Here is an 11,910-nt window from a genome sequence, read left to right as displayed (position 1 = left end):
GGAGGAGGGGAGGGGGAGGGGAANCGGGGGGGAGAGGTAAGCAGAGTGGAGAGGAGGGTTTGGCAGGCACGGGGCCGCTATGGCATAGGATTGGCTGCCGAGCACTACCTCCTACCTCCTTACCTCCTACTCCTTACCTCGTACCACCCCTCCATCCCTCCAGACGTCCGTACGTCCGTACACACATACATACGCATACACCGCGAGCGCCCCAATGCCCCTCACTCCCAGCCTACTGCATCTTCCCACCCCCAACACCGCCCCATTACATCCTCCCCATACCACACAACACACAACACACAACACACAACACACGCATTTCCCCCCCCAGCCTGGCGGCCGCCGCCCCCTTTCCCCCCACCTGGGGAATCACCCACAACAGCGGCGCAACCAGGTGGAGTGACTGCCGCCTCCCCCGAGCTCCAGGAGGGCGCGGCTGCGACCGGTAGTGAAGGTGCTGCTGCCGCTGCTGTTGATACGCCTGGTCCCCCTCCCCCCCTTCCGCTGGTACCTCTACCTCCATCTCCACCTGCACCTGCACACTGCACCGCTCCACCACCCCCCTTGCCCAGCAGTACAACCAAAAGGCGGACTGGGGCGACCCGGACAGAAAGGACCCCAACAACTCGCTGAGTGACGTGGGGGGGGCCCCGCACGGCTTAGAAGTGTCAGCAGCGGCGGAATCATCGCCGGCAACGGCAACGGCAGCTGCTGCAGCAGCGGCAGTCGTGGTTTCCTCTGTCGGCTTCAGTGGCTCCAGGGACTCCGTACACGACTGGAGCGCTGCTGCGAGGGCGGGCAGCCGCTGTCGGAAGTCGTTGAAATCGTCCTGGGGGGGGAGAAGGGGGGTGTGAGGGGGGATGCTGAGAAGAGGACGGGAACTGGGAAGAAGGGTACATACATACATACATATATACATACATACATATATACATACATACATATATACATACATACATACACACAAGTATACATGTTCCTCCCCTACCCTCCCCTCCCCTACCCGCACATAAAACACTCAATACGAACCTGCAGCTCCAGGAGGGTATCCTGGTATTCGGAGCCCGCCGGAGTGCCCTGAAGGGGGGTGAGGGGGTTGAGGGGGCCCGGTAGAAACCCACCTCCTAGATGGGACCCCCATGGCAGGGAGTCGAGGGCAGGCAGTACACAAAGCGCAAGTGCCCCGCCCGCGACTCAACCAACCCCACAACCAACTCCACCAGAGATGAAGATCCACAACAAGAAATGAGAGCCCGCACTGACGTATTTTACCCAAAACGCCATTCGATGACACTCCGCGGTGCTGCCGTTCCCCCCTCTCTCTCCCCTTCTCCCCCTTCCGGGGGGCCTAACCGTCTAGGCTCCGTGACGCTGTCGGCTTGCCGCCGTGTCGCCTCCCCCCTCCCCCCTCCCCTCCCCCCCCCTTCCCTTCCCCCCTTCCCCTCCCCCCTCCCCTTTCCCCCTCCCCTTCCTCTTCTTCCCAATAGGACAGCCGAAATCCCCTCCACCCACCTCTAGCAGCTCCAGACAACGAACTCCCCACCAGCCACTACTGCCGCTGCTGTTGCTACTGCCGCTACCCTCACCACCAGGGCGCATACCCCCACCCTCCCGTAGTAGCGGCGGGGGGCCCATCATGAGCCGTACCGGGGTGCTGGGCGGCACGAGGTGCATCAGCTGCTGTAGCAGCAACAACTGCTGGCCGCCTGGGCTGTGAGGCTCCGAAACCAGCAGACTTACCGCACGCAAATGCTGCTGCTGGTGTTGCTCTTTGACAATCCCCTCCCCAGTCAGCCCCTCGCGTGCCCCTTGCTGCTGCTGCTGCTGCTGCCGTTGCGGCTGTGGCTGCGGCAGTACGAGGGGTGTAGCCAGCAGCACCAGCCGGGTCACCAACAGCTCGGCAGTGGGGGCGCTGAGGCAATGCTCCAGGGGCGCCCGCAGCAACTCAGAGCCCACCGCCAAGGACCGCCGCGTGCGCAGCGCCACACGGTACGGCAACAGTCCTCCGCCGCTGCCGCCACCGCTGCCGCCGTCAACGGGCTCCGTCGCGACCTGTTCACCGTCAGGGAGAGCATTTAATGCGGAGGCCCCGGCCGCCTCCAGCGGCTGTAGCTGCTGCTGCTGCTGCTGCTGCCGGTGCGGGAGCGGGAGCGGGGTCAGCGCCAGCGATGTAGATCGCTCCAGTAAAAGCTCCAGGCAGGGGGAAGCCGCGGCGGCGGCGGCGGCGGAGGAGGAGCCGCCACTGCGGTCGGCGTCTGTCATATTTCCCGCCCAGGTGCACAGCGCGGGTAGGGCCGCCGCCGAGCATGCGTGCTATGGTTGGGGGTTTTTAGGAGAAGGGAAGAGGTGAACTCGGTGGGGGAAAGGTAACTCGGAGGAGGCGCGAAAAGGACGTTTTCACAGTTTTCACAGGAAGGCCACACGGAGAGACGTACACAATACACATGCCGTACCGCATGCATCGCCAAAAGCGGCAGGCCATACGCGACCTCTTTCACCGCACGGTCTCACACCAGCGTCACCTTGTACTGCACTGCACTGCATTGTACTGCAACCTCGTGGCGGCTTACTCTGTCTACTTTCCTACCTCTATGACGTCCGCCATCCGCTGCCGCGCCCGCGCTACCGCCGCCGTCAGCACCGCCCGTTGACCGTTGACCACCGCCAGCGCCATCCTCGCATGGCTCCCTAACCCCAGCCGCTCCGCCTCCACCTGCGCCACCTCCAGCCACCTCGATATTGCCCGGTAACGCGCGCCGACGCCGACGGCATGTCCTCCGTCACTGCCGTGCACCTCGTCGTCCAGCCAATCCAGCGGCAGCAGCAGCGTCTGTGGTCGTACGGACGACCCACTGGTAGCAGCCGCCGCCGCCGCCGCCGCCGCGGCCGTTACAGCGGAGGTGGAATCCCTAGGATGTGATGACAGGGCCACCGTCGGCGGCACCACCACCGGTGACGGCGGCGTCAGGCCAAGGATGTCGTACACCTCCTGTTCGCTGCTGACGAGTGCCGCTAACCGGCCCTCCAGCTGTTGTACGACAGTGTCTAGCACGCGCAACTCCGAAGCCGCGTCATACGGCTGTAGCAGCTCCGTAATTGCCGGCAAGCGGGCGAGGAGCTTCGCCGTTGTGGCAGTAGCAGTACCTGTCCGTGCCTCCGCCGTCTCCGCCTCCGCCGCCTCGCCCGGCGCTTCCGGCAGGTCTGTTCCTGTGTACGGCAGCTGCCTCGCTCCGCCGGTTTCATCGGTTAACGCCTCCGCTGCCGCCCAGTAGAGCCTGAGCCCCGAGGACAGTGCGACACGAGTCACCTGGGGCGGCGGGTGTGGGGTTGTGGGGTGGGAGTGGGGTGTGTGGGGGTGGGGGGATGGGGTGGGGGCCGAATGGGCAGCTAGGTGAGCGAGCGAGCGAGTGGTATCTGGGTGTACGGGTGTGAACCCTATGTAATGGAAAACAAATCCACCCAGGAAAGTACATACATACATACATACGCGTTATCCATCGGCGCACACACCCCACCCCACCCCTCCCCTCGCACCTGCAACAGCTGCTCAGGCAGGGGGTCCTCCAAGGTGAGCCGCAGCTCCGAAACCAAACCCGCCGCAGCCGCCACCAGCCGTCGCTGAACCACCTCCGCAGCCTCCTGAATCGCTACCCCCTCCTCCCCCTCCCCCCCAGCCACCCCCTGGCCGCCCGCAACGGCGCCCGACAACGCTGCGGCGGAGGCGCCGTCGGCACGTTGGGAGGCGCCGCCACAGCCGCCGGCCCCGGCCAGCAGCGTCAGGGAGACGTAATCGTGGGGGTTGGGCTGCAGTACAAAGCCGTACGCCAGTACTAACTCCTGGTTGTCCTTGGATCCGTAGTTGTTGCTCAGTACGGCACCCTGGTGGCGGCGGCCGTGTTGGTTGGTGCTCTAATCTGGTGATGGTGTTTTGCGGGTGTTGCGTGTGATGGGGTGGTGGTGAGGGGCGGCGCAGCGATTACAGGGGCCACGCGACACACACCGCATACCCCGCCTCCTCGTGTGTACGACAGTGTACGACATGTATGCTTTCGATCCTTAAAACTAACTCTGACTAGCCCCGACTCCGGCTCCGGCTATATACCACCCCGAGGGGATCCTCCCGCCGACCCCCCCCCGGCCCCTAACCCCCCACCTGCTCCAGGCGCTCCCTCCACAACCACACGAAGTCACCTCGGCCCCCACCGCCCGTGTACCACACAGCCTGACATCCCGCCGAATGATCTATCATATCAAGAACTGGGGGGGGGAGGGGGGAGGGGGGAGGGGGGAGGCGGAGCAGTAAGGAAAAAAACACGGAGACCGCGGAAGAGCGTGTATGTGTATGGATGATTTCAACTCTTTTAGTCGACAAAAGTGAAGCAGCCCTCATCCACCAGCCTGTCTGTCCGTCTGTCTGTCTGTAAGTACACCACCACTGGATGGCGGTACACCGGACGACGACGCTGGTCAGATCACGGACGTCCCCCACCATTACCAGGTGGGATGTGTGCGGGTGTACGTGTGTGTGTGTCTCAGGCGGCCGCAGGGGCAAGCAGCGGGGCGAGCTACATGCGCCGCCGGGACGCGAGGCGGCAAGGTGCAGGTGTGCACTGCCTGGGGGTGTGTGGAGACCGTGGGGGTTTCCCCATCCCAACCACTCTGAGCCTCCCTCGCCCGCCCCTCCCCCCCTCTCTCCCCCCCCATCTCTTCCCCCCCTCTCTCCCCCCCATCTCTTCCCCCCCTCTCTCCCCCCCAAGCACACAGACACACACATACGTCCACACCTGGCACCTGGCACACGTGCAGACGCCGGAGTTCGCTTTCCGCTGCTTCCGTCGCCTCCTCGCTCTCCCCCTCCATCTCCCCCTCCATCTCCCCCTCCACTGCCGCTCTGTACCTTCCGCAGCCGCCAGCATCGCCAGCTGTCCCCTCGCGACGCCTGCGGGTCCCACCTCCCCCTCCTGCTCGCTCTTCTCCTCCTCCACCACCTCCCCCTCCCCCTCTGCCCCCCCTCCCGTGTCCCCCTTGAAGACCTCGGACGGTGAAGGACCGCGACCACACAGAGGACCGAGCCCATCGGGCAGCTTCCGGACTAACCACCCAACCGCTCAGCAGAGGATCGAGGGAACTGTAGGGCCCACAAGAACCAGAGCCGCCGCTGGTGCCTGTCACAGAAACATCTGTATTGTTCGGCGGCTCCATCCCTCCCGAGTTCTGGATCTGGATCTGGGACTGGCTTTGAATTTGGATCTCACGGTGGATTTCGGCCAGGCGGCGCATGGCGGCGGACAGGTGCTGCAGTCCGGGGCGGTAGGCGGCCTCCGCCCGGGCGAGGCGGGTGCCGCGAAGCAACGCCAGGGAGGGCGCGTCCCACCAGGCTGGATCATCGTACGATGTCGGTAAGATGTCAATGTACGGCGCCCAGGCGGACGCGGGGCCGCGGGCTCGTTCCAAGATTAGCAGCATACATAGCAGGTCGCGGTCGCTGAGGCCGCCGCTGTCCCAGTACGAATGGGGTACGGCTGTCGTCGGTGGCGCTGCTGCCGCCGCTGCAGCGGTGTCGGGGCTGCCTACGGGAGGTGGTTTTGAGGGGACCGGGGCGGCTGCAGCGGTTGTTGCAGCAGTTGCCGCCAGTTCGGCGCGCAGGGCCCGGAAGGCTGGGCCATAGACGGGGTCAGAGAGGGCGGTACCGGCATGCATAAGGAGATGCTGGGGGAGGGTAATGATGGGCTCCAAAGGGGGGATGGACTCCGCGGCCAGGAAGCGGCGGGGGTCAGCGGGGTCCAGTGCGAGCTTTGGGGCCACGGCGCCGCGCTCTGCCGCCCAGCGCACCAGTCGGGCGAGCGGCTCGTGCGCAGGGCTTGGAGGTGACAGCACGCTTGGATGCAAGCATTTTTGTACAGTTTCGTCTGCTGAAGGCATGAGCTTGGGTTGGTGAGGCAAAGGGCTAAGCGTGCGGCAGCTGTCGACAGGTTACGAACGGCGAGTTGAGGCCGCCATCTCAATCCAAAGCCCCATTTTACTACTGACACGGCAAACCTATTGAGACAGTTACCCAAATTAGTGCTCTAGCAGCTCTATACGGTAAGGATTTAGCACTCCGCCGACTGCCGTACAGGAGTTTTGGTTTATGGGGATAACACAGGCTGCTGCTGGTGTAAGTCCACATTTCCAGATAGCACACACAGGTGCAGCGTTGATAATGTAAAAATGGTTGTGCGCCTCTTTGTTGGCGGTCTGCCGCACGACATTTCCGCCGCCGACTTGCGGTCCCGTTTCAGTCCTTTTGGTAAAGTTGAGACCATAGACATTATTTCTCCAAAAGATGATCAGGCTGGATTACCAGTTAAGGTCCGACATGAAGTCGCAGGATGTAGAGGTTTCGCGTACGTGGAGCTAGATCCAAAGGTAAGCCTTGCAGCATCTGCTTCCTTATATGCTTCACGTTGCGCCCACCCTGCACTTATGGGTGTTTGGCGCTTTTAAGCCGTCCTTCGTGTAAGGTACGCTCTACTCCCTTACGACAGGACGAAGGTTCCGTGCACAAGTGCCTGAGCGTGTACAACCACAGCAAGTGGAGAGGCAACATTCTTCGCGTCGAGATGGCAAGACCTAGCTACCTCGCCCGGTTGCATGTCGAATGGCAGGAGCAAGCGCGTCTGGAGGAGCAGCAACCACAGAACAAGCAGACCCAGCAGCAGCTCCCCCCTGATCCAACAACCCTCTTGTCAGGTCTAGCATCATCAACTGCTCGTGCCAAGCCGCCAGCGCTGCCGCCACAACGAACAACAGCACCAGCAGCACCAACACCTCGTCGCCCGCCGCCGCCAGCTGTGTCGGCCGCGTCGTTCGCTGCCGCAGCAGCAGCTGCTGACGCTGCAGCCGCCAAGCGCGCCAAGGCCGCGGCACGGTCCTCCCGTCAAACCGGCCCCGTGCCGCCGCCCGCGCCAGCCGACCTCTCCCAGCCGCTGCAGCTTCCCAACCCCCGCAACCGCCATCGCCCTATTCAGGTGGACCTGTCCCAACCCGCCAAGACCCCGCGGCGCTCCTTCCCCGCTATCCCCCCGGTGCCCTTGTCCCGCTTAGAGTGGCAGCGGGAGGAAGACTTTGGCGCACAGCTGTTGCCGTACGACGACGGCGCCAGTGATGGTGACGATGACAGTGGTGCCGACGGCGGTACAGTGCTGCGTTCCGCGTCTGCAGCTCTGCCGCCCAGGAAGCGCAGTCGCTATACCGACGACGGGTCATCATCTCTCACCCCTGGAGCAAACCGCGCTCGCGTCGCCGGTTCCGCCGCAGCGGCGGCCCCCAGCATACTGTACTTCCTGAATGAAGTCCTGGCGCAACCAATGAGGCCGTACGTGCCGTCGGCGGGTGCCGCCGCGGACCGGGAGCAATTGGCCGCTGGCGGGCTTGGCGGCGGTGGAGGTGCAACTCCGGCTACGGGTCGTGCAGGGGCCGTGCTTCGCGGCACGGCCGTACCGCCGCCGCGAAACATTGGACAGGCTCAGATGGTGGCGGAGGACGAAGAGGCAGCAGCGATGGTACGGCAGATGCCGGCGGAGGGAGTTGCAGCCAGGCGCACGAATGGCGGCGCCGCCGCTGATACTTCTACCGCTACTGCTGCTGCTACTGCTGCAGCCGTCTCTGGGCGTAAGGCGGCCGTTCCTGCAGCGGCTCCGGTCGCCAAGCGGGAGGTTCGCGGGGAAATGCTGTCCATGTTCAAGGTGCTTAAGGCCATTGACTCAGAGAGCCGCAAGAGATTCGCCGAAGAGGAGGCGGCGGCACGCGCTGCCGCGGCTGCTGCTGCTACAGCTGCTTCTGCGGGATCTAAGAAGACCATGAAGCGGCCGCCGCCGCAGCAGCAGCAGCACGTGCTGATAGGGATGCCGGGTCAGCAGTCGGGAGCTAGAGCTGAGGAGGCGGCAGGGGGAGTGGTGGACTTCCAAGCGGAAGAGGGAGGGGAGGGGGAGGAGGGCGCGGGTGCCGGCGGCGGAGCGGCGCAACAACAGCAGCAGCAGGAGCTTGCTCTTATGCTGGACAGATTTGGGGACTCTGATGACGACGGTGATGAAGGAAAGAAGCATACGGCGGAGGGGGGGATGAAGGAGCGGCACAAGGACGCCGCGGCGGAGGGTGGCCGGAAGAGCGGTGCTGGCGTGGGGGGGAGAGCTGTTCCCGACGAGGGGGAACCGGGCGGCAGTGACCGCCGCGGCCACGTCACCCCCCGGGCCGGGGAGCGGATGGCAGGTCGTGGGAGTGGCGGCGGCGGCGCCCGGGGAGTGGCGGCGGCGGCAGCGAGGGTGATATCAGAAGGTAGCGGGCGAACGGAAGTGCAGCCACAGCCGCCACAGCTACAGCCGCAGTCGCAACACAAGAAGCCGCAACAGCAGGGAGAGGTCGCTGCGGTGCCGCCGGGAGCCCTCCCGCAGCAGCAGCAGCAGCCGCTATCGGCCAGTCCCGTTGATGACGACGACGCTGATCAGGGGGTCACGAGGGCCAAACGGCCGCGGAAGCTGTTCGGGAGTGTGGTGGTGGGTAAGGGGGCAGTACGGGGCATAGCGGCTTCCAAGTCTGCCGTACGGCGGGTGAGTGGCGCTGACGTGGCGTTGGTACCCCGGAAACCCCCGAGTAAGAGCGGCGGCGGCGACGGTGGTGAGGACAGGGAGGCGACGGACCCACTCGCTAGGTTCGGTGGCGGCAGTGACGACGACGGCGACGGCGAAGAAGTTTTCCGGGACGTGGACGATTCGGAGGAGGTGGAGGGGCTGTTGGAAGCGGATGGGGAGGAAATCACGAGGGCCATGAAACAGGGCCGGGGAAGGAAGGGCTCCGGGGGTGTGCGGGCGGAGGGGCGGCTGGGTGGGTCCGCCACCACTGCCACTGCCACTGCCACGGGAAGCTCCGAGGACTCGGGGAGGCGGGCTGCTGTGGGTCCGGATCATCGTCCCGCGGTGGTGAGCTTCCTGAACGATGGCAGCGGCACCGTTAGTGATGGCAACGGAGGTGACGGGGATTCGCAAGTGAGGAGCATCAGAGTGGCGCGTGTCAGGGAGCTACTGGCGGCGGCAACGAATACAACGAATACTAGTGCTACAACAACAACAACAACAACAACAACAACAACAACAACAACAACATACTCTGAGGGGTAGGGGAGCCTCGGCGAGTAAGCGGCTTGAAGGTGGAGATGGAAATGGAGGTGGAGCCGGGTTGGAAGGGTGCCGTGGAGGGACGACGGCGGTGGCGGTGGCGGTACGGGACGGAGGCGGCGGCGGCGGCGGCAAGGGCGACGGCGGCATCCCTGAGGTGGCGGAGTTGGCTGCAGCGGGAAAGGGGCGGAGGGGCGCAGAGTCCGCACCTCCGTCGCTGGTGCGGCGGCCACCGGCGGTAACGGCGACGAGCGGTGCGCGATGGGGGGGACTAGTCCTCAAAACTCCGTGCTCTACATGCTCTCACAATATCCCCCTGTCTGTTCGAGCGGCGGAGAGGTTCAGAGACCACACAGCGGTCCCTCTCACGCCAGAATCTACCCCAAACCCCCCACCCCAAACCCCCCACCCCAAACCCCCCACCTCAAACCCCCACCCAACCCCACATCCCCACACACGGATGTTACGCTCGGCGGCAACCAATCATGTAAACCCGCCGCCCGCCCGAACAGGCCGTCGTGGTTCGCTTCTGGCCACCTCCTTTGTTCGCCCCGCGGTAGGCAGCGAGGAGGACCTCATGGCGGCGTGGAGGGAGAGCTTCGGGGGGCTCGCGGAGGGGCTGCGGGGCAGCGCGCGGGCGGCACACCGGGCAATACAGGGACGCAGGGGGCCAGGCGGAGGGGGGCGTCAGAGGCGCTAGGAGGCGGTGGCGTTAGCACGGTGCTCTCACGTCACGTGTTGTTAACGGGTAATCTGTAGCGGTGTAGATTTTGGGACCTTGTTTGGGGGGAAAGGGGAGGGGAGGGGGAGGGGCTTGCAGTTAACACAACCTTCATTAGGTTGGGGCCCGGTGCGTTGATGGGGCTTATGTTCGCTTATTTATGAATAATGCTTGCGTTATGAGCCTTTTGGATTGCTAGGCCTTATGATATCATTTACAACCAGCAAGGTGGTGACGGTGTTATAAGCTTGGGCTCGTCAGGCCTAGGCAATCTGAGCTCGATCACACCTGCAAAAGGAGCAAGACGGTTGCCTTACCAAGCAGCAACATGAAACAGGAGTCGAAACCCGGTTGTGGGGTTACCTCATTACGTGTTCATGGATGAGTTCAAATGCACGGCCCTGACGCAAAGATCCGGACATTGGGTTGCCCCACGCGATGTGTGTGCTCGTGATGACGCACACAACGGAACACACAGTGGCAGACCTTGATGTGACGCTTAACGGCCTCACGGCCGGAAATCTAGGTGTGCTGGTCTTAAAAGGTTATGAGCCCTGGCTGCAAGACAGACGGTCCGAGACATCCAAGTGCAAGAGAGTGTATGTATAATGTGTGGGACAGGGGGTCATAACTTTACCCTGAGGCCGCTACCCGGCAGATCCTGCCTTCCCCGGTATTTCAGGGCATCCTCATCTAGTCACCCTAGCCAACTTCTCAGTGGATCGCTCAGGTTCCATACCCACCACCGGGGAATTTGCAAGATCGACGGTGGCTGAACTCCATTCCTGTTCAGCTCAGACCCACGCTGCAAACGGACACGGCTCCAAAAACTCACAATCTGTTTGAAAACGTGGTAGTGTAGGGGTAGCCGTGATAATTTCTGCGAACAGGATGTGGTGCGCTGGTTTGGCAGCTCCCACCACTTGCCGCACGAACGACACCTGAAGCTTCAGCGCGTCATCATCTTTCAGACATGCCTCGAAGGCCCCCTCCACAAGGTTACTCGCATAACTCCGCCTCCTGAGTCTGTCCAAGACCTCAGCTAGCACAAAGGGTCCCCACACTTGACAGCAACGTACAACATCATTGCTCGTACCTGCGTATCAAACCATTTACATCTGTGGCAGCCGCAGCGCACCAGTACACCGTACTGGTGCGATTGCTAAGAAGGATGATCATATCCATAACATCATAATCCCACACGCTACAACAACCCCCAACCCACCCTGGAGCGCCTCCGTGACTTCATCCATTCCTGGTTGAACAACATGCATGTCATCACACCACGCACAGAGTACCGCACTCAGCAACCCGCATCGCACTCAGTTGAGCAGATGATGTGATGCAGCTTGGATTTCGAAGCCTGTACCGTGCTTGTGATGTAAGTGTGTATGTCGGCAGTGGAGGATCAATGATGCAGCACTTATTGCCGCAATGGCCGGCCGGCGGGGGGCTACTGTGTTCTTCGGTAATGTTGTGGTCCGAGGGAGCAGCCGAGGGTTTAGCGGAATCTTCTGATGAAGCATTCAGGTTCTGTTGGCTTTCAGGCGGGGGGAGCTTGTTCCAGTTCGCAAATGTAGTCCGAGTGCATGGATCGTGAGTACAAGTGCAATTGTTGGACTACATGGTATCCTGCGCGTGTATAGTTTACTCGGTGGTCTTGACGACTCCCCTGTACAGGTCGTGCCTGTTCCGCTACTCCGGGCGCCCCTTTGACCCCGATCTTAACCTCTCGGCTTTGATGACAACGTCATGCAAAATACTTGAAATCCCTGTAGCCAAGCCATGATCCTTTCGTGAGCAAGTATGGCATGGCCGCACGCATAAGCAGTAACTTATTAAGCAGCCCCTCGCACAAATGTGTCCGGTCGTACTGTGCCGAATAAAACATCCGTACAAGACGCCCCAAAAGCCAGGCGCGAATTTTACCGCGCGGATGCGCGCGTACGATTCACAAAATGCGCGTGTACAAGTGTATATAAATTTTCTTGGCGGAAAAGGACGAGGTGCGCCAGCGCATTGCGCAGGTGGGCATGA

The 11,910-nt window shown here is 62.7% G+C and overlaps 1 protein-coding gene across 1 annotated transcript; it reads left to right on the top strand.

The window, feature by feature from the left end:
• Window positions 1-7,886: 7,886 nt before the first annotated feature.
• Window positions 7,887-11,136, top strand: VOLCADRAFT_96155 (uncharacterized protein; the record flags this gene model as incomplete). The annotated part of the gene is made up of 3 exons (XM_002955270.1): window positions 7,887-9,023; window positions 9,665-9,708; window positions 11,106-11,136. The coding sequence occupies 3 exons, from the start codon at window positions 7,887-7,889 to the stop codon at window positions 11,134-11,136; spliced, it is 1,212 nt and encodes a 403-aa protein (XP_002955316.1).
• Between the last annotated feature and the right edge of the window lie 774 nt (window positions 11,137-11,910).

The sequence above is a fragment of the Volvox carteri genome, assembly GCF_000143455.1.
Source record: "Volvox carteri f. nagariensis unplaced genomic scaffold VOLCAscaffold_50, whole genome shotgun sequence".
In the NCBI taxonomy this organism is placed as follows: domain Eukaryota; kingdom Viridiplantae; phylum Chlorophyta; class Chlorophyceae; order Chlamydomonadales; family Volvocaceae; genus Volvox; species Volvox carteri.
This window is presented reverse-complemented; position numbering and strand designations above follow the sequence as displayed.